A 22,775-nucleotide genomic window follows, 5' to 3' on the forward strand; every position below is an offset into this window, starting at 1 on the left:
ACATAGCGTTGATCCATGGGCCCAAACAGTTCTAATTTTGTTTCATCAGTCCACAGAACACTATCCCACAACTTTTGTGGTTTGTCCACATGGCTTTTGGCATACTGCAGTCGACTCTTCTTATTCTTTGGAGACAGCAAGGGGGTACGCCTGGGAGTTCTGGCACGGAGGCCTTCATTACGCAGTGTGCGTCTTATTGTCTGGGCTGAAACTTCTGTACCCACATCTGACAAATCTTTTCTCAGTTCCTCAGCAGTCACACGGGGACTTCTCTCCACTCTACGCTTCAGGTAGCGCACAGCAGTCGAAGTCAGCATCTTCTTTCTGCCACGACCAGGTAGCGTTTCAACAGTGCCCTTTGCCTTGAATTTGCGAATGATGCTTCCTAAGGTGTCTCTTGGTATGTTTAACATCTTTGCAATCTTCTTATAGCCATTGCCCTTCCTGTGAAGAGAAATCACCTCTTCTCTTGTCTTCCTGGACCATTCTCTTGCCTTCACCATGTTTGTAACCACACCAGTAAATGTCTAGAAGGAGCTGAGTATCACAGTCATTTTAAAGCTGCCTAATTGGTGCTTATTATGCTTGATTGCTGCTCGGTGACATCCACAGGTGTTTTCAATACCTGATGGAAAGCACCTGTATGAACCTCTGTTCTTCAGAGTGGTAGTCTTTAAGGGGTTGAATAATTGTGGCAATGAAGAAACCACATAAGAACCATTTACTACTGTATTACATAAACAATTGATGTCATTTTAGTTGCATTTGGGTAGTTACAACGTCCTTGTAGGATTTGATTCTGAATACAATTCCAAATGTACACTATAGTCCCTAAACCCCTTTACAGCATTGGGGGTTGAATAATTTTGGCCACAACTGTAAAACGTCAGCTACATCAGTGCTTAAATAACCCACCTGGTATTTAGAAAGACTGTGCAACAAAGACCCCACCTATCCTGTAACCCAGTGGCCTCCAAACTGTGGCCTGCAGGCCATATGTAGCCCTTTGCTTGCCTTCATCTGGCCCTTGGGGCACTATTCCTCCCACTGAAATGAGGCACTATTGCATCCACTGACGCCAACAATGGGGCATTATTCCTCCCACTGACACCAATTATGGGGCACCATTTCTCCCACTGACATCAACAATGGGGCACTTTTCCTCCTACTGACCACAGGTGCTTTGTAATTTTTTTTTTTACTCCCACTGACCACCAAGCCTCGGACATTGTCTGCTCCCACTGATGCCAAAGCATTTTCTACTCCCACTGGCCACAGTCTGGCCCACCTAAAGTCTGAAGGAAAGTAAACTGGCCCTTTGTTTAGAAATTTTGGAGACCCCTGCTCTAACCCATACCTTACCATCAGTGTGCTTGAAAGGGGCATGAAACTGAGATTAATGTGCTGCCGTACCCACATGGCCTTAATTGGGCACAGAGTATGATCAATAATGTTGTGAGCAGGGGCGGACTGACCATTTGGGAACTCGGGCACTGCCCGAGGGCCTAGGGTCAGTAGGGGGCCCCATGAGATGCCCACATTACCTTTCATAGGCTTTTTTAGGTGTGGGCGAGGACACAGGGGCCCCATGATCCCCTATTGCCTGGGGGCCCCATGAGTTGTCAGTCCGCCCCTGGTTGTGAGTAACATATAATCGCTCAGTGAACCCCATGTTTCCCTTTGTTTTTTTAGTTATTCTCCTTAGCCTTTATACCATTTGATTGCTTCCACTACATTAGATATGCTATGCATGCCATGTGTATTCAAATGCCAAACTGCAAATATTGCTGTGGTTCAATGTGATATGGTAATAATGACTGATTACCAGCCGGGTGCCCACACTGAAGATGCTGGCCTCCTGGAATACAGGACGGCTGGTGAAACGGGCTGCGGCAGGGGCATGCGGGATTGTGGGATAGGTGAGTGGCTGTTTTTTTTTTTTTTTTTTAAGTCAGCAGCCACTGTTTTTGTATTATATCCAATGTTGCTTACTTTTTTCAGCCTAACTGGATACTTTTAGCTATGTCAGTGGTTCTCAACCTTTCTAATGCCGCGACCCCTTAATACAGTTCCTCATGTTGTGGTGACCCCCAACCATAAAATTATTTTCGTTGCTACTTCATAACTGTAATTTTGCAGTGGGAGGACTAGCGCCCCATCACTGATGTCAGCAGCCACTGTTTTTGTATTATATCCAATGTTGCTTACTTTTTTCAGCCTAACTGGATACTTTTAGCTATGTCAGTGGTTCTCAACCTTTCTAATGCCGCGACCCCTTAATACAGTTCCTCATGTTGTGGTGACCCCCAACCATAAAATTATTTTCGTTGCTACTTCATAACTGTAATTTTGCAGTGGGAGGACTAGCGCCCCATCACTGATGTCAGTGGGATGAATAGTGTCCCATCGTTGGTATCAGTGGGAGGAATAGTGCCCCATCATTGGTGTCAGTGGGAGGAATAGTGTCCCATCATTGGTGTCAGTGGGAGGAATAGTGCCCCATCATTGGTGTCAGTGGGAGGAATAGTGCCCCATCATTGGTGTCAGTGGGAGGAATAGTGCCCAATCATTGGCGTCAGTGGGAGGAATAGTGCCCAATCATTGGCGTCAGTGGGAGGAATAGTGCCTCATCATTGGCGTCAGTGGGAGGAATAGTGCCTCATCATTGGCGTCAGTGGGAGGAATAATGCCCCATCATTGGCGTCAGTGGGAGGAATAGTGTCCCATCATTGGCGTCAGTGGGAGGAATAGTGTCCCATCATTGGTGTCAGTGGGAGGAATAGTGTCCCATCATTGGTGTCAGTGGGAGGAATAGTGTCCCATCATTGGTGTCAGTGGGGGGAATAGTGCCCCATCATTGGTGTCAGTGGGAGGAATAGTGCTCCATCATTGGTGTCAGTGGGAGGAATAGTGCCCAATCATTGGCGTCAGTGGGAGGAATAGTGCCCAATCATTGGCGTCAGTGGGAGGAATAGTGCCTCATCATTGTAGTCAGTGGGAGGAATAGTGCCCCATCATTGGCGTCAGTGGGAGGAATAGTGTCCCATCATTGGCGTCAGTGGGAGGAATAGTGTCCCATCATTGGTGTCAGTGGGAGGAATAGTGTCCCATCATTGGTGTCAGTGGGGGGAATAGTGCCCCATCATTGGTATCAGTGGGGGGAATAGTGCCCCATCATTGGTATCAGTGGGAGGAATAGTGCCCCATCATTGGTATGAGTGGGAGGAATAGTACCCCATCATTGGTATCAGTGGGAGGAATAGTGCCCCATCATTGGTGTCAGTGGGAGGAATAGTGCCCCATCATTGGTGTCAGTGGAAGGAATAGTGCCCCATCATTGGTATGAGTGGGAGGAATAGTGCCCCATCATTGGTATCAGTGGGAGGAATAGTGCCCCATCATTGGTATCAGTGGGAGGAATAGTGCCCCATCATTGGCGTCAGTGGGAGGAATAGTGCCCCATCATTGGCGTCAGTGGGAGGAATAGTGTCCCATCATTGGCGTCAGTGGGAGGAATAGTGTCCCATCATTGGCGTCAGTGGGAGGAATAGTGTCCCATCATTGGTGTCAGTGGGAGAAATAGTGTCCCATCATTGGTGTCAGTGGGGGGAATAGTGCTCCATCATTGGCGTCAGTGGGAGGAATAGTGCCCAATCATTGGCGTCAGTGGGAGGAATAGTGCCCAATCATTGGTGTCAGTGGGAGGAATAGTGCTCCATCATTGGCGTCAGTGGGAGGAATAGTGCCCAATCATTGGCGTCAATGGGAGGAATAGTGCCCAATCATTGGCGTCAGTGGGAGGAATAGTGCCTCATCATTGGCGTCAGTGGGAGGAATAGTGCCCCATCATTGGCGTCAGTGGGAGGAATAGTGTCCCATCATTGGCGTCAGTGGGAGGAATAGTGTCCCATCATTGGCGTCAGTGGGAGGAATAGTGTCCCATCATTGGTGTCAGTGGGGGGAATAGTGCCCCATCATTGGTATCAGTGGGGGGAATAGTGCCCCATCATTGGTATCAGTGGGAGGAATAGTGCCCCATCATTGGTATCAGTGGGAGGAATAGTACCCCATCATTGGTATCAGTGGGAGGAATAGTGCCCCATCATTGGTGTCAGTGGGAGGAATAGTGCCCCATCATTAGTATCAGTGGGAGGAATAGTGCCCCATCATTGGTGTCAGTGGAAGGAATAGTGCCCCATCATTGGTATGAGTGGGAGGAATAGTGCCCCATCATTGGTATCAGTGGGAGGAATAGTGCCCCATCATTGGTATGAGTGGGAGGAATAGTGCCCCATCATTGGTGTCAGTGGGAGGAATAGTGCCCCATCATTGGTGTCAGTGGGAGGAATAGTGCCCCATCATTAGTATCAGTGGGAGGAATAGTGCCCCATCATTGGTGTCAGTGGGAGGAATAGTGCCCCATCATTGGTATGAGTGGGAGGAATAGTGCCCCATCATTGGTATCAGTGGGAGGAATAGTGCCCCATCATTGGTATGAGTGGGAGGAATAGTGCCCCATCATTGGTGTCAGTGGGAGGAATAGTGCCCCATCATTGGTGTCAGTGGGAGGAATAGTGCCCCATCATTGGTGTCAGTGGGAGGAATAGTGCCCCATCATTAGTATCAGTGGGAGGAATAGTGCCCCATCATTGGTGTCAGTGGAAGGAATAGTGCCCCATCATTGGTATGAGTGGGAGGAATAGTGCCCCATCATTGGTGTCAGTGGAAGGAATAGTGCCCCATCATTGGTATGAGTGGGAGGAATAGCGCCCCATCATTGGTATGAGTGGGAGGAATAGTGCCCCATCATTGGTATGAGTGGGAGGAATAGTGCCCCATCATTGGTATGAGTGGGAGGAATAGTGCCCCATCATTGGTGTCAGTGGGAGGAATAGTGCCCCATCATTGGTGTCAGTGGGAGGAATAGTGCCCCATCATTGGCGTTAGTGGGAGGAATAGTGCCCCATCGTTGGTGTCAGTGGGGGGAGGAATAGTGCCCCATCGTTGGTGTCAGTGGGGGGAGGAATAGTGCCCCATCGTTGGTGTCAGTGGGGGGAGGAATAGTGCCCCATCGTTGGTGTCAGTGGGGGGAGGAATAGTGCCCCATCGTTGGTGTCAGTGGGGGGAGGAATAGTGCCCCATCGTTGGTGTCAGTGGGGGGAGGAATAGTGCCCCATCGTTGGTGTCAGTGGGGGGAGGAATAGTGCCCCATCGTTGGTGTCAGTGGGGGGAGGAATAGTGCCCCATCGTTGGTGTCAGAGGGGGGAGGAATAGTGCCCCATCGTTGGTGTCAGTGGGGGGAGGAATAGTGCCCCATCGTTGGTGTCAGTGGGGGGAGGAATAGTGCCCCATCGTTGGTGTCAGTGGGGGGAGGAATAGTGCCCCATCGTTGGTGTCAGTGAGGGGAGGAATAGTGCCCCATCGTTGGTGTCAGTGGGGGGAGGAATAGTGCCCCATCGTTGGTGTCAGTGAGGGGAGGAATAGTGCCCCATCGTTGGTGTCAGTGAGGGGAGGAATAGTGCCCCATCGTTGGTGTCAGTGGGGGGAGGAATAGTGCCCCATCGTTGGTGTCAGTGGGGGGAGGAATAGTGCCCGATCGTTGGTGTCAGTGAGGGGAGGAATAGTGCCCCATCGTTGGTGTCAGTGGGGGGAGGAATAGTGCCCCATCGTTGGTGTCAGTGAGGGGAGGAATAGTGCCCCATCGTTGGTGTCAGTGGGGGGAGGAATAGTGCCCCATCGTTGGTATTAGTGACACAAATGATGGGGCACTATCCCTTCCACTGACACCAATGATACTTACCTTGCTGACTCCTGCTCCAGCCTGGGCTCGCTCTCTCCCTCTCCCATCTACAGCCTGTATACCTGGCTGCAGCAGCAAAATTTGCACTTACCTGTCAGCTGTCTTCCTTCTCTGGCCTCTCTCTTCACTCGTTCCTGCAGCTCCCTCGATCTTCTTCGATCTCCGCGCGCTGCCGCTCGGCTCCTCCTCTCCAAGCTCCACCTTCTCGCCGGTGATTGGCCGCCTGTGTGCCTCTCCTGAGCTACAGTTCCGGTGGCCAATCAGCGGCGAGGAGGCGGTGACAGGGGCAGCATATCATCCCGCCCACACATCGCCGGAGACAGCAGCGGTGTCTCGGTTCCTAAGACCATCGGAAATATGTGTTTTCCGATGGTCTTAGGCGACCCCTGGGAAATGGTCGTTCGACCCCCAAAGGGGTCGCGACCCCCAGGTTGAGAACCGCTGAGCTATGTACTATAAAACGTTTACCTTGCTGTGCACTTATTAATTTGCATTTGCCAGAAGAGCTGTGATCACCAAGAATATTTGTCAGCTGATCACTCTGCATCAAGTTTGATTAAGTTAAACAGGAGCATATACTGCAGCCAAGACAAAGTTTAAAGGTCTTCAGTCATTTTTTTGAGCTGGGTATGGGGGTATGACATAAAAAAATTGCCTGTAACGGCAAAAGGTAAGCACTTTAGGGGCTCTTTCCAATTGACAGTAATGCTCCCTGCCATCTGAAAAGTGAGCCAGTGTAGATCACTTTTCAGACGGTGGTATAGCAGCGATTGGTTGGCACTAGAAAACAGCAACAAAGAGAGGGTGCATCGACCTGGCATATTACCATAACAAATTTTTATTAGAGAAATATGACAAGTGATATACACAAATGCATGACATGCACAAGTATATCTACAGATACAAACGAGACCTCCTCCAAGTCCACAGTACTCAACTGATTCCATGGGAAGGCCTCATAGCATCCAAAATGGCTAATACGTTTCAAGGGTCAAGCCTTTTTCTGCAGAGCCAAACGCACTAGCCATTTGGATCCTATGAGGTCTTCCAGTGCCATCAGTTCAGTATTGTGGACTTGGAGGCAGTCTCATTTGTATCTTTAGATATGCTTGTGCATGTCATGCGTTTGGGAGTAAATCACTTGTCATATTTGTCTAATAAAAATGTGTTCTGGTAATGCGCTAGGTTGGCACGCCCTCTCTTTGTTGTTTTCTAGTATGTGAAAGGATACCTACAGTGCTGAGTGGGCAGCAAAACCTAGTGCACCGTACCTGGAAACCAAGAGTAGAGTAAGCCCAATCTTTAAGCATCACACCTATGAGTAGGAGGTTATACGTTTTTAAACTTTTTTTTAAATTGTGGAACAACAATTTACATTGCCGGACTGCACTGCAACTGCGAGCAAAGTGTTTACCTTGTGGTTGCATGCAGCACCACTAATCTGATAAATGCCGTTTGCTACCTGTCAAACTCTGCAGCCTGAATGTGATGCTTTACAACAATGGTGTTTTTAACTCAGGCTGCAAAGGATTGCAGCCGCAGCATGTGTATAGCCCAGTGAGGCTGTAATATAAAATTCTGATGGGCGGCCCATAGTTGTAAAACTGTGGCTCGGCTGCCTGTTTTTACCTTCCACCAGCCACTAGTGTTAAACAGCCCTTATAGGCTTACAAGAAGTGCCAGTGTAAGCTGGGCAAAAATGAGTACAAAAGGGTTAACTATGATGAGACACTTATAGTTTCTGAGAATTAATCAACACCCCTCTACCAAAGTACAATTGCTGAAACCATAACTAAAGCTGGCCATACATTATACAATTTTCATGTTGGAGCTCAGGTACACGGGGTGTTTGAAAAACTCTTCTGAGTGCTGGAAAACGTAGGTTAAAAATGTCAGTTTAGCCGTGTTTACCTACCGCATTTATGCACATTTAGGCACGTTTGCATTTAGAAGCGTTTTTAAAAGATAACCTCAGGAGACCCTCCAAAATGCCCAGAATGCACTGAAAAATAGTAAATTCACTAAAAAAGGCTACTAAAATACCGCATGAGTTATTATATTAAGTCATGCTGTATTTTAGTAGTGAAAAGCATGCGTTGATGTTTCAGTTGTCAGCGGGATTCCCCACTGACAGCTGAAACATGATGCATGCTTTTCACTACTAAAATACCGCATGATTTGATAAAATAATTAATGCGGTATTTTAGTAGCCTTTTTTAGTGGTTTCAAATTTAGTGAATTGTGCCCTGGATACAGATCAGCCAAAAAGCGCGTCTAAGCGCAAATGCGCATAAACGTGGTTAAACTACTGCAAACGACTGTGTACATGGGCACATAGGAAAACATAAAGGAGAGTTCAGGTGCTGCTGAAAAAAATGCTCAACAGCTCCTGAATGTCAGTTTAGCAGCTTCAGTGTATATGAGCCCTTAGATTTACCTTCAACTATGTAGTTTAAGGGCCTGTCTGATTGCATACAAATTGAAAGTGTTTAGGTTTGACCTTATATTATATGGTTTTGGTAAATCTAAAGGAAAATTGTACAAGAAAATGGTATAAATTATGGCCAGCTTAAATGGGTTGGAGATATTTAACACAAGAGGAGGTTAACATACCCCAGCAAGCTAAGGAGTATCTTTCACCACCATCTTATTTTCCCTGATGTCATATTCTGGCATTCCTGTGCCATAATCTAGAAGAGTACAAGATTCAGTATCTAAAGCAGTGATCTCCAAACTGTGGCCCAGGGGCCGAATGCGGCTCTTTGCTTGCTTTTATCTGGCCCTTGGGACACTATTTAATTCACTGACACCAATAAAAGGCATAATTCCTCCTAATGACACCAATGATGGACAAATTCCTACCAATGAGATAAATGATGGGGCATAGATCCTCACAATGACACCAACGATGGGGTCCAGTGACACCAATGAAGGGGCAAAATACCTCCTATTGACACCAATGATGAGGCACAGTTCCTCCAACTGTCACACAATGATAGGGAATTGTTTACGCCCACTGATGCTGGGACATTTTGTATTCCTGTTGGGCATAGTCCGGCCCCCCTAAAGACTGAAGGACCGTGAACTGGCCCTTTGTTTAGAAAGTTTGGAGACCCCTGATCTAAAGCATTAGCTTGCCTTTCTGGCTCCAAACTTCTCTCTGGCCTCTTCACCATCCCAGTCTCTAAATTACCCAACAAGGAGAAGCATGGATAGTTACAGCATAAACTCTAAAATGAAAGAACGAGATGAAAAGATGGGTGTTTCCCAACAACGGTTGAAGTGGATGCCGATTTTTCTACATTTAAAGTATGAACACTCTTTTTCTGGGAACTGCTGTTTGTCTCATTGGTATCCTGTGTTGGACAAGTATTGTAATATATTACCCTCAGTGTTAACCCAACATTATACTGTAGTTCAGTGTATTTCTCCTTTCAGCATAAGCAGAACATGCATTTATGTAATTACAAATAACTGCTTCTTTGTATGAACCAACCACCCATGAACTCAGTATAACAACAAAGTATTACGATTCTTAGACTAAGACTACTTTCACACTGAGGAATTTTTTAATCGTTTCTGCATTAAAATCACCTGAAAAGCTCAAGAAAAATGCTTCCCTATGTAGGGGAATGTATATCTATGTATGTTTTCACATTGAGGCATTGTGCTTGTGATGCGGTGTAAAAACTCCTTCTTGCAGCATCTTTGGGGCATGTTTGATGAGTTAAAAAAAAAAGCACCCCAAAAACACATCTTCCCATTGAAATCAATGGAAAACGCCTGAAAAGCCCCTGGAAAATGCCTGAAAAGCCCCTCAAAAATGCCTCTGAGAAGCATTTTTGGTGCAGTTTTTAAGTCACATAGGTAAATAGTCTGGCTTAAAAAAGACAAAAGTCCATCCAGTTCAACCATAAAAAAAAATTAAAAAGTTATAATCCTACATAATCCTACACCCACATTTGATCCAGAGGAAGGCAAAAAACCCAGCAAAGCATGATCCAATTTGCTCCTGCAGGGGAAAATATTCCTCCCTGATCCCCCGTGTCCTATTAAAATGCTCAGAAAGCGTGGCAAAAGCGCAGTAAAAACGCCTATGCATTTTTGCTGTGTTTTTGCGGCGGATCAGTGTGCAAGAAGCCTAAGAGATAGATTATCTTCACTTGGAGAGTGATGTGATTAGACAACAATTATTCTGTGTGCTTACACAAATCTTGCTTGGTTCTTTCCAGTATTTTTCTCATTCACTTTTTTTGTGCAGGAATGGAATTTCATGAAGACTTGCATAGTCTGGGGACAAAAGAAGGACTGAAAGGAAGAAAACTAAGTAAAGCAATAGAAAGCTTTGCCTGGAACATCACTGTATTGAAGGTAGGTGTGGGTGAACATGGTAAATATTCAATGAAATGTGAAAATGAGCACAGTGCAAGAGAATCAATGCTCATATATAATCTATGCTACTTTATCTAAATAAAGTTTGACTTGTGTAATGTTAATTTTCCTGTACTTGTGAGTCTCATTTCTTTACTAAGCAGATGATAGGACTGCCTATTGACATGTGTGCAATGCATCTTTATATTTGAAAGCATAGAATTCTGGTGACTTCATAATCAGGGATGGACTAAAACAGACTTACCATTTTAGGTGGGAAAAAAGAATGTATAGATAAACAGCGCAAAATAGACCTGAATACAAATATTAGTACATCACACAATATAAATGTCCCATATTAAATAGTGCATATATATATCAAAAAAATCTTCAGAAAAAACCGATAAAGTCCCTTGTGATGAAAACTCAAGATTCCAAAGATGTTTATAACCTTCCACCTCTCACCCGTGCACACCAACATCAAATACACTCACCAGATTTTGGTGAGTGAAAAGCCTTTAAGGATTTTTGGGGAATCCTAAACCCCCTTTTCATCAGCTCAATGATAGCCTGACCCCTCCAAGTTTAGATCTTCTTTCAGGTCCTCACCGTGGCCTCCTAGTTTGCTCCACCACATCATCAAAGAGAAAACTTATATAGTGTAATATTGCCACATCAGGCAAAATCCAGGCCACTCACATTTCAACAGCTTGTAAAAAGTGACCGGAAGGTCTTGAGAACACCCGATGGGAGGGGCGAAACGCGTTGACGCAATTCCGGTCGATTTGCCATACGTCTGACGTCACTTCCGGTGAGTGGAGCGCACGCCGAGCGGTGCGTTCCAGTGGCCATTTTGTGGGATCTAGGCTGGTTCTCTGCTGTTCCTCTGCTCTATCTGGCTGCATTGGTGTGGGAATCCTGGATTATGTGGCTGGTTTTCATCATCAGGCTGTCATGGGCTTAATAAATGTGCCTTTTACAAGCTGTTGAAATGTGAGTGGCCTGGATTTTGTCTTTTGGTATAATACTGATGTGGCAATATTACACTATATAAGTTTTCTCTTTGATGATATGGTGGAGCAAACTAGGAGGCCACGGTGAGGACCTGAAAGAAGATCTAAACTTGGAGGGGCAGGCTATCATTGAGCTGATGAAAAGGGGGTTTAGGATTCCCCAAAAATCCTTAAAGGCTTTTCACTCACCAAAATCTGGTGAGTGTATTTGATGTTGGTGTGCGCGGGTGAGAGGTGGAAGGTTATAAACATCTTTGGAATCTTGAGTTTTCATCACAAGGGACTTTATGGGTTTTTTCTGAAGATTTTTTTGATATATATATGCACTATTTACTATGGGACATTTATATTGTGTGATGTACTAATATTTGTTTTCAGGTCTATTTTGTGCTGTTTATCTATATATTTTACTGTTTGTGTTTTCACACATTTTTTACACAGCAGCAATTTAGAAGAGCGATTCACTGATTTTGATTGGCGCAGGAATACTTTTCTTTTGGGAAAAAATAATGAATTGAGTAGTCTGGAGAGGTTGGAAATACCAATGGAGAGTGGATCTTTCAGCTTTAATAGGCAGTTCCTGTAACCTAAGGAAAAGGAATAACGCATGAAATGTTATTTTTGTAGGCATATACAATATGAGTGGTGGAACCATTTTTAGGTAGCAGAGATATGAGATACTCCGTTATGAAGGTACATGAACACAGCTTTAAAACATGAAACATCTTAGGTGGTACTGGTAGGAAGGGGAATTTTCCATTGCTATGGGCAGTTATGGAGTAGGGAAACAATTGTCATCTTATGGGATATAGATTTTTGATGCAACCTACTATTGGTGTGACCATGAAATGTTTTTCAATATCTGTTGATTTTTATTAAGTTATTGAAGTACAAGGTAAACATAGGGAGAGCCACATTATTATCAATAATTTGGAGTGATGATTTCATCCACTGTTAATACACATTCATGCTTGTAGGGCATTTTAACCACTTTAGTAGATTTACTGTGACCAAGCAGCAGCTGCAGGCTAAGCAACATAAATAAAGGCTGCAAGCTTGCTTCCAGGTCTGGGGTGCCCATGCCCCCTGCTGACCCGCGCTGTGATTTTGTCTGAAGGTCCCGGCCAATGATTTATGGCTGAGACCTGCTGATCGGCTGTGTCCAATCACAACACAATTCCCTGTGTTTACAAACACAAGGCTATGTACATAGAGCAACATTCTGGCTGTTTCTCCTCCTTGCCTATCAGGGAGAAAAATCAGCTAGATCTGTTAGTAAAAGCAGCACATATTACACACATTGCACATTGTCAGGCACACACTTAACTCTTTATTTGCCTCTAGATATTAACCCCTTCCCAGCGAGTGTCATTATTACAGTGACAGAATTAGCACTGATCATTGTATTTGTGTCACTATTGATGCAAGTGTCAATTAATGTACTTCCCAGCCAGTGTCATCTAACCCGCCACACTATCACAGTCCCACTATAGGTTGCTGATCACTGCTTTTACCAGTATAGCATCACAGCTGCATAGATACCAGTTTGTAGACATAACTTTCTCACAAACTAATTAAGTATACACTTATTGGGATTTTTTTTTACCAAAAACATGTAGCAGAATACATTTTGAGCTAAATTTATCAATAAATGTGATTTTTGTGTGTGTGTATATGTATATATATGTGTATATGTGTGTATGTGTATATATATATATATATATATATATATATATTATAACAGAAAGTAGAAAATATTATTTCACAATTTGCGGTCTTTTTTCTTTTATATAATAAAACCCAGTGGGTTTTCTAATACCACCAAAAGAAAGCTCTAGCTGTGTGAAAAAATGATGTAAATTTCATTTGGGGACAGTGTTGCATGACCAAGCAGTTGCCAGTTAAAGTAGCTCAGTGCTGAATGGCAAAAAAATGGTAACACCAAATGGTAAAAAGAGGTAAAACCTTCCGGAGGTCAAGTGGTTAAATAAAGTAATTTTTTTACTTTTATCATAACTCTTTATTAGATACATTATCAGTCACTTTATTTTAATGAATAGGACAATCTCATCATATGTTCTTGATACTTCCTATAGCATTACAGCTTCTGAAACATGTTTGAGGCAACAGATGAGTTTAGCTAATCTTCTGTGGTACCATGTGCCACTGCAATAGTAATGTATACCTTGCTTTGTCAGCGAGGAGTAACATAATGGAGAGCATTCAGAATATGACCCTCTAAAAATAAAGCAAATATTATAATACCTTTTAACTAATCAGTTTTATACATATATTTTCAAAGGAAGTTACAGTTTTGACTGAGTGTTTGTTTTGTGCATGCAACATTTTCTTCTTCCATTGAATTTTAAATCTGTATTGATTTTTGGAAGATACAAAGCGAGGGAAACAAGGCAAATTCATACAAATAATGCCTCCATACTGAATATTTACTTCCATTTTTGTACAGCTTCATGGTAGCATTTCTCTGTTATTTTGAAAGCATCTGACTGATATTTTAATAGTGTTATTTCTAATGTCCAAGCAGTGTATAACATGTTCACTTTTTGAGAAGAGGCTCCCAAGGGAGCAGTTAACTGTAAGATATCATTATTATCTGCAGTATGTATTTTATCTTTCCAGCTCAGAATGGCAGTGTGTAATAGTTAGGCAGTATAAATAGAGATCAGTACAAGCGTTTATTCCTGACATTTGAATACTGCAATTTATTGATGTGTGACAGACTCATTTTTCTGTAAAGGGCATACTTTTCAATCAGCTGAGATATTTTATTATAATATAGAATTTTGTCAATTGAAGGCAGCCTTTCTTGGCCTGATATCAATCTGCATTTTTTTTCGGAAATGAAATAGAGAAGTTTCATGTTTATTTATATAAATATATATACATACACACAGACATATATATATATATATGTGTGTGTGTATGTACAGTATATATATATTTATTTTAGACTCATTACATGCAAAGCAAGATAGTTCAAGCCGTGATTTGTCATTATTGTGATGATTATGGCTTACAGCTCATGAAAACCCCAAATCCACAATCTCCGAAAATTAGAATATAACATGCAATCAATAAAACAAGGACATAGAACAATATCGGACCTCTGAAAAGTATAAGCATGCATATGTACTCAGTACTTGGTTTGGGCCCCTTTTGCAGCAATTACTTCCTCAATACGGCGTGGCATGGAAGCTATCAGCCTGTGGCACTGCTGAGGTGTTATGGAAGACCAGGATGCGTCAATAGCCGCCTTCAGCTCTTCTGCATTGTTCGGTCTCATGTCTCTCATCTTTCTCTTGGCAATGCCCCATAGATTCCCTATGGGGTTCAGGTCAGACGAGTTTGCTGGCCAATCAAGCACAGTAATCCCACGGTCATTGAACCAGGTTTTGGTGCTTTTGGCAGTGTGGGCAGGTGCCAAGTCCTGCTGGAAAATTAAGTCAGCATCCCCATAAAGCTCATCTGCGGAAGGAAGCATGAAGTGCTCCAAAATCTCCTGGTAGACGGCTACGTTGACCCTGGACTTAATGAAGCACAGCGGACCAACACCAGCAGATGACATGGCTCCCCAAATCAACACACTGTGGAAACTTCACACTGGACTTCAAGCATCTTGCAGTGTGTGCCTCTCCATTCTTCCTCCATACTCTGGGTTCTTGGTTTCCAAATGAGATGCAAAAGTTGCTCTCATCAGAAAAGAGGACTTTGGACCACTGAGCAACAGACCAGGTCAGTTTTTCTTTAGCCCAGGTAAAACGCTTCTGACGTTGTTTGTTGTTCAGGAGTGGCTTGACAAGAGGAATACGGCATTTGAAGCCCACGTCCAGGATCCGTCTATGTGTGGTGGCTCTTGATGCACTGACTCCAGCCTCAGTCCACTCCTTGTGAAAGTCCCCAACACTTTTGAATGGCCTTTTCCTGACAATCCTCTCCAGGCTGCGGTCATCCCTGCTGCTTGTGCACCTTTTTCTTCCACACTTTTCCCTTCCACATAACTTTCTATAAATGTGCTTTGATACAGCACTTTGGGAACATCCAACTTCTTTTGCAATTACCTTTTGAGGCTTTCCCTCCTTATGGAGGGTGTCAATGATGGTTTTCTGCAGAACTGTGAGGTCAGCAGTCTTTCCCATGATTGTATTTCCTACTGAACCAGACTGAGAGACCATTGAAAGGCTCAGGAACCCTTTGTGTTATGGCTTAATTAGCTGATTAGACTGGGACACTTTGAGCCTAGAATATTGCACCTTTTCACAATATTCTAATTTTCTGAGATTGTGGATTTGGGGTTTTCAAGAACTGTAAGCCATAATCATCACAATTATGACAAATCACGGCTTGAACTATCTTGCTTCGCATGTAATGAGTCTAACTTTTGCACGATATTCTAATATTTCGAGTGTCACCTGTGTATATATAATGTGTGTTTATGTATATATATTTTTTTTTTTAAGTAAATCATGTGGGTTTATGTTTTTTTTTGGTCTAGACAGACTTGCTTTAGATCATTCCACTGTTTTGTATATATGGAAACTAAAATAATGTAGATTTATATGAATAGAAATATATACCAGGTATATTTATAATGAATGCTAAAACATTTGCCCATCTTAAATAAATACAAGACTATTTACACAGACATCAACAGTGAAAAAGATTGTGGGATACCTACATTTTTCCTTTTTATATGATTTTTTTTTTCATTTCATTAGAGTGGAACTTCAGCCCAAACGTTTGCTTCACTTTTTGGATATAATAGGGAAGGGTTAGAACTTCTTACAGATTTTTTTTGCTTAGAGGAGTGGACGCCGCTAAACCGATTCCCAGGAGTCAAACAGAAAGCGATGTGTGCTCTTAGCTGGCCTCAGCCGTCATTCCGGCCATGCCCACTGATGCGTTTCGGCCTCTGTGACCAAGCCCCCGATGGCCAGGGTGAAACGCATCAGTGGGCATGGCCAGAATAACGGCTAAGGCCAGCTAAGAGCACACACCGTTTTCTGTTTGACTCCTGGGGATCAGTTGAGCAGTGCCTGCTCCTCAACACATTTGGGACGCTGCTCCCTTCTCTTCCTTTGCCGGTGGGGTGACCATACTTCTTGTCCAGCTTCGTGCGGCGCCACAAGCTTGCTAAAGATTTTTATTGCGGTCTTTTTTTTCATAGGGGTACAATCACCCTCACCTTAATGCAGACCTTCACTTATAAAATGGACTTCCCCACTGCTCCTCCACTACTCACTCTTTCACAATAACAATTATGTTGGGCAGTGTAAAAACCTTTAATTTGGCGCGGGCTGCTATTTCCTTATCCTAGGCCTAGGATAGGATGACAGAACAAGTGACCCCACTGCTAACTGGAATTTCACTGAGGAATGAAGTATCGCTGGACCTGTTGGATCTGCTGTATGTCTGCTCATGCACAGGATCTCATACACACGCAAACATGCTGTTAGTCTGAAATATATGGCAAAGAGCGTGTCAAATAGCAGTATGGAAGGGTAGCAATGCACGAGAACCTTTTTTTATTCTCAGACAGGGACAGTTGATAGGTTTAATGTAGCTTTAGCCAGTAAGGGTGCATTGTCATTGGGGTAAAACGTTAGGGCAAAGGTGAAATGTTAGAGTTGTCACCAGAAAAGGGGTAGAGGGAAGGCGTTTTGGAAATACCTGTTGCAATCACAGCAGTCAAACTACTATTAGAAGATATTCTTGTGCATTGTGTTTCATTTCCAGAACACAGACAGCAATAAAAACCTAAAAAAGTTTCTAACCCCAATCCATCCAAAGCAAAAAAATGTTTATCCCTGTAGTTTTTTTAATTTACACTTTCTAGTAATGGTAGTAATAATAATATTACATTGAATGGGTTAAAGTGTCCATTGGATCACCTACATGTTTACTGAGATGGAAGTAGAATTAACAAGAAAAAAACACTACCACCATTTAAGAAAAATCACAAATGCCTACGCCATTGTCCAGTTTCTTTTTTACTAAACCCACAACAGTAAAATCAGTCTGTATATGCAGTAAAGCATGCTTGTTATACTCACTGTGGAACCTAAGGGGGTAATCCTCTGCATTGTGTAAAAACGCTGTTTGATCCTGACTTCTCTGATTCTCCCCTTTTTCTAGTGTCCCCCTCTTATCTCCCAATAAAACATATCGTGTGGAGTCACTCTGCACATGCTCAGTTTGGTGTGTATTGCTAGAGAGGTTTGTTTTTTGTTTGTTTTTTTCTTTGGATCATGCACAAAGCCAATGAGCACTGTCCAGACAGAGTTCAGGGGTCCTGCATCCTCCTACAGCAGAATTAAAACTCCTTCTACAAGCTTTAACATGTGCTCTGCTGGACACTGATAGAAGTCACAAGACTGTTATATACTGCTGATGAGAAAAGCTATTTAGCAGTTTATATTTATTAAAATAATTGCACTTCCATGTTATATGTACTGTGGGAGACCAGATATAGTAAATGCAGGGTCCTGGGATTAGTAACAATAAAATCTCCCAAATGAATCTTTAAGGGTCATGCTCCACATTGGGTGTTCTCTTCATTAAATAACTACAGAATTTGGGGAAAAAAAGTCAGTGTCTTTATTTTGTGGCTTCCAGCCACAGAAGGAATGGATCTAATGGATATCTATTTTAGAATATGGGATCCTGGAACTCTCCAGTTCCCACACTTTGATTAAATATTTCACTAATCCTTAGGAAACATGGATATGCCTTACTACGGTGTTTCCCATGAATCAGCGAAAGATTTAACCAATCAGAGCATAAGAACCTGAGCTTGGAAATCGCTCAGAATCCCATGCTCCAGTAATATAATAAATATTTGTAAGATGTATTCACGTGATGTGATGAAACATGTTGTGGGATGAGATCCATGAGGTATATATGTTTTAAAGTTTTACTAATGCCTAAAATAGGAATATTATTATTATATTATTATACAGTATTTATATAGCGCTAAAAGGTTTGCTCAGCGCTGTACATTATAGTGGGGGACAGAACATGAGACAATACAGTAACAAAACACGAGGGGGTCAAGGGCCCTGTTCTTTCGAGCTTACAATCTAGGAGGGAGGGGAGAGTGGTACAGGAGGAAGTGGCTGTGGGGGATGGAGTGGTAGGAGGAGTGGAGGAGATCGGCTGTTAGGTGAGGGCGGGGTAGGCTTCCCTGAAGAGATGGGTTTTCAGGTGCGCCTAAAGGTGAGGAGGGTAGGTGACAGTCTGATGGATTGGGGTAGTGAGTTCCAGAGGATGGGGGAAGTCCTGCAGTTGGGCGTGGGAGGTGGAGACCAGGGAGCTAGAAAGTAGGAGGTCTTGTGAGGAGCGAAGAGTACTGTTGGGTGGTATTTGGGTATCAGGTCGGTGAGGTAGTTTGGGGCAGCGTTATGCATGGCTTTGTATGTCTGTGTTAGTATTTTGAATTTAATGCGTTGGGCAATCGGGAGCCAGTGGAGGGAATGACAGAGGGGGGTGGCAGAAGCGGAGCGGTTGGTAAGGTGGAGTTCAGGATAGACTGAAGCGGGGATAGTCTGTTATGAGGTAGGCCGTTGAGAAGCGAGTTGCAGTAGTCCAGACGTGAGATAATGAGGGAGTGAACGAGTTGTTTAGTAGTGTCTGGGGTTAGGAACGTACGTATTTTGGAGATGTTGCGGAGGTGGAGCCTGCATGAGTTTGCCAACGATTGGACATGGGGTTGGAAGGACAGGTTTGAGTCCTAGAGCAGTGGTTCTCAACCTGTGGGTCGTGACCCCTTTGGGGGTCGAACGACCCTTTCACAGGGGTCGCCTAAGACCATCAGAAAACACATATTTCCGATGTGTAAAGAGCAGCTACTGTGTAGAAAGCAGCTGCTGTGTTGAAAGCAGCTACTCTGTTAAAAGCAGCTGCTGTGTTGAAAGCAGCTACTCTGTTAAAAGCAGCTACTGTGTTGAAAGCAGCGGTATTGGAGGTAAAACGACACTCATGAATTATAATTACTGGGTAAATAATTTTATAGTTGGGGGTCACCACAACATGAGGAACTGTATTAAAGGGTCACGGCATTAGGAAGGTGGAGAACCACTGGTCTAGAGTGACACATAGGACTTTGGCTTGCAGGGTGGGACTGATGGTGGCGTTGTTGGTCGTGATGGAGAGGGTGGGGGGGGAGCGGGGTGGGGGGAAAATCAGGAGCTCAGTTTTGGAAACGTTCAATTTGAGGAAATGGAGCGACATCCAGTCTGATATGTCGTTCAGTAGGTGGGTGATACGAGTGGACACTGAAGGGGTGAGGCGAGGGGTGGAGAGGTAAATTTGCGTGTCATCGGCGTAGAGGTGATAGTTGAAGCCGTGGGAGTGTATCAGTTTGCCGAGGGAGGAGGTGTAGATGGAGAAGAGAAGGGGCCCAAGGACAGAGCCTTGGGGGACCCCAAAGGAGAGGGGGAGGTGGCAGCGTTATTGGTAACGCTGAAGGAGCGTTGGGATAGATAGGAGGAGAGCCAGGAGAGAGTGGAGTCTCTGATGCCGAGGGAGTGTAGTTTATTAAGGAGGAGGGGGTGGTCAACTGTGTCGAAGGCCGCGGAAAGGTCGAGGAGTAAGAGGACTGAGTAGTGGCCATTAGCTTTGGCAGTTAGCGGGTCATTAGTGATTTTGAGTAGGGTGGTTTTGGTGGAGTGTAGGGGATGGAAGCCAGACTGTAGTGGATCGAAGAGGTTGTTGTCAGTGAGGTGGGCGCTTAGGCGATTGTAGACTAAGCGCTCAAGGAGCTTGGAAGTAAATGGCAGCAGGGAGATGGGTCTAAGGTTGTTCAGGTCGGTGGGGTCCAGGGAGGGTTTTTTGAGTATGGGGGTGATGTGCGTGTGCTTTAGGGGGGAGGGGAATGTGCCAGTAGAGAGGGAGAGATTGAAGATGTGGGTGAGGGAGCATAGGATGGAGGAGGAGGGTGACCGGAGGAGTTGTGTGGGGACAGGGTCAAGGGGGAAAGTGGTGAAGCAGGCTTCTGAGAAGACCTTAGTGACCTCCTCAGTGGTAGCAAGGCTGAAGGAGCGGAGTGTTGAGGAGGTTATAGTATGCAGGATTTTAGGTGTGGTGGGGGGCAGGGCGGTTGCGAGGTCAGAGGAGGGGAGAGTTGATGGGGTTATAGTGGGAGGGAGGCTAGGTAGGGAGGTAGGTTGAGCATTTGCGATGTCCTTACGGATTGCGTCAATCTTGTTTTGAAAGTGATTGGCAATCTCGTGGGCGGTGAGTGAGGTACTGGGTGGGGGTGGGAGGATATCATGGAAGTTAATTAAAGTGTTATTACACCCATAACAGTAAAATCAGTCTGTATATGCAATAAAGCATGTTTGTTATACTGATTGTGGAACCTAATCCTCCGCATTGTGGAAAAAGGATGTTTGATCCTCTCTTCTCTAATACTCCCCCCCTCTACTATCCCCAATATATCTCCTGATAGAACAGAGACTTTGAGGCAAGCTGCACATGATCAGTTTGGTGCTTATTGCTAGAGAGGTTTTTTTTTTTTTTTTTTTTTGTCTTTTTTGTTTTTTTTCTTGAGAGAGTGCATGTGATCAGCACAGGACCAAACAGCACTGTCCAGACAGATGGTCTGGGTCCTGCAGCCTCATAGGAGAGAAAACTCCTCCTACAAGCTTTAACCAGTGCTCTGCTGGACACTGATAGAAGTCACAAGACTTCTCTAACTGCTGATGAGAAAAGGTATTTAGCAGTTTATATTTACTAAAATAATTGCATTTCCATGTTCTGTGTACTGTGGGAGACCAGATATAGTGAATGTAGGGTCCTGGGCTGGAGTTTTTTTTTTATTTTTACCTCTATTTGCCTCAGAGTAAATGGATAGGATGAATGAAGACCAATGCATTTACCAAGGCAGGACAGCTGCAGCACATACAGATCCCCATGTACCTCCTTCAGGCGCATTAGCTGCAAAAGACCTAGTGCCAATCAGCGTGTGTATTGGGAGATCTAACCAATAGTTTTGCCTCCTTCCCCACACCTGTCTAATACTGAAGTGCTTTTATTAAATAACACAAACAGAAATTGTTCGGCAAGCTTTAGACCATCTCAAGGAGATATCAAATGTTTCAAGCTCATTTTTTCCAAAGAATGTTGGGGGGTGGGGGTGCCTTTCTAAACAGAAAAAATGGCAGATCTGGCCATATTTTTACATGTTTTCAGATCTCTAGCTGATGGTAAATCATTCCATTTTCCAGAAATCATATCTGTGGCAGAACAGAATTGTTGTGCCTTTTTTGCAGGTCCACATTCTAACAGGCAGCTATTCTAATCTTTGCATTGGAGCACAAATAACCAGAATGCATCTGGCTGTGTATGAAGTAAGATCATAAAGCCTGATGTCTTTCGAACAACTGCTATAGGCTAGGGTCAGGGTCGTTGGCTAAACACTGGGCTTGAATATATAGAAAAAATGTTTTTTATGTACAGCATACTAATGATCCATGAAGGACAGGTCTTTTTTAAGCATTAGTACAGAATCACGTATGCAGATCAGGAAGGTTATAAGTCCTTTTCTGCATACTTCTACATATTTATTTTCTTCCAGTTCTTCCTATGTATTTCCAGCATACTGATGCAAGAAGATCAGCACAAAAGCCACCCAATTAGCATTTCTTAAAGGTGCAGTCAGAAATGACAGCTCCCTTCAATGCATTTGTATATTGCCTGGTGTATCCCAATAGTTACTGTACCTGCACAATGGAATTTTATGGAATTTTATGTCTTAATGGTACATTAAAGTACATCTAAAGCCAATACTTATGGATAGAGTGAGGAAAAGGTAAATCCTTCTTAGATTTTTATTGCTGTTTGTCATTGCTAGGACATTCTCACTATTTGTCCTGGTGACCATAGTCTCTGAAACAGCAAGTATTAGGGAAAATTAAAAATTTTAAGCCAATACACCAAAACAGGAATAGGGAGAAATCTTCCACTGGAGACACTTCTTCTGGTGACAGCTATCTAATAAGAAATTGATTTCAGTTTGGAACCTAAGGTTGAGGTCACTCCTACAGTTAGATTTTCACATACTAATATGGTGTGTTGGGACACTTGTAATGTATAACCCACTGAACAAGTTCAGTTTCTTGATTGTTTAGTAACAGCCAACCACCTTGCCAATTTCAGTGTCAGCATACTAATAAAGTATGATGGAAAGCAGATATTGGTGGAGATAAAAGTGTCATAGAGATGGAATAGGTGATAAAAGTTTATAAACTAGTAAAACAAAAAACAGAGCTCTTAGGTGATTCTGAAAATGTCCATCAAGAGATGTGAGACCAGAAAAGGAGTAAAGCATGAGTTCCCAATCTGTGACCCTCTGAGCCTCTGATGTGGCCCTCCACCTCAAACCGAATGCAGGAGTTTTGGTGTACTTTCAAAATGTGCACCACACCTTCAAGATATTATTATACAGGCTTTATATAGCGCCAACAGTTTGCTCAGCACTTTACAATATAACGGGAGACAATACAGCAACAATACAGTTCAATACAAGAGGGATAGGAGGGCCCCGCTCCTTGGAGCCTACAATCTAGGAGGTA

The 22,775-nt window shown here is 43.7% G+C and overlaps 1 protein-coding gene across 1 annotated transcript in view; it reads left to right on the top strand.

The window, feature by feature from the left end:
- The window catches only part of PLCL1 (phospholipase C like 1 (inactive)), a 400,507-nt gene that overhangs the window by 328,340 nt on the left and 49,392 nt on the right, over positions 1 to 22,775 (top strand). The window contains exon 5 of the mRNA XM_089671701.1: positions 10,062 to 10,171. Within this exon, the coding sequence (XP_089527827.1) occupies positions 10,062 to 10,171 (110 nt within the window). The remainder of the gene's footprint in view (positions 1 to 10,061; positions 10,172 to 22,775) is intronic.

Source organism: Staurois parvus, unplaced genomic scaffold, assembly GCF_062004578.1.
Source record: "Staurois parvus isolate SC_StPar_1 unplaced genomic scaffold, SC_StPar_1.0 ptg000011l, whole genome shotgun sequence".
Classification (NCBI taxonomy): Eukaryota; Metazoa; Chordata; class Amphibia; order Anura; family Ranidae; genus Staurois; species Staurois parvus.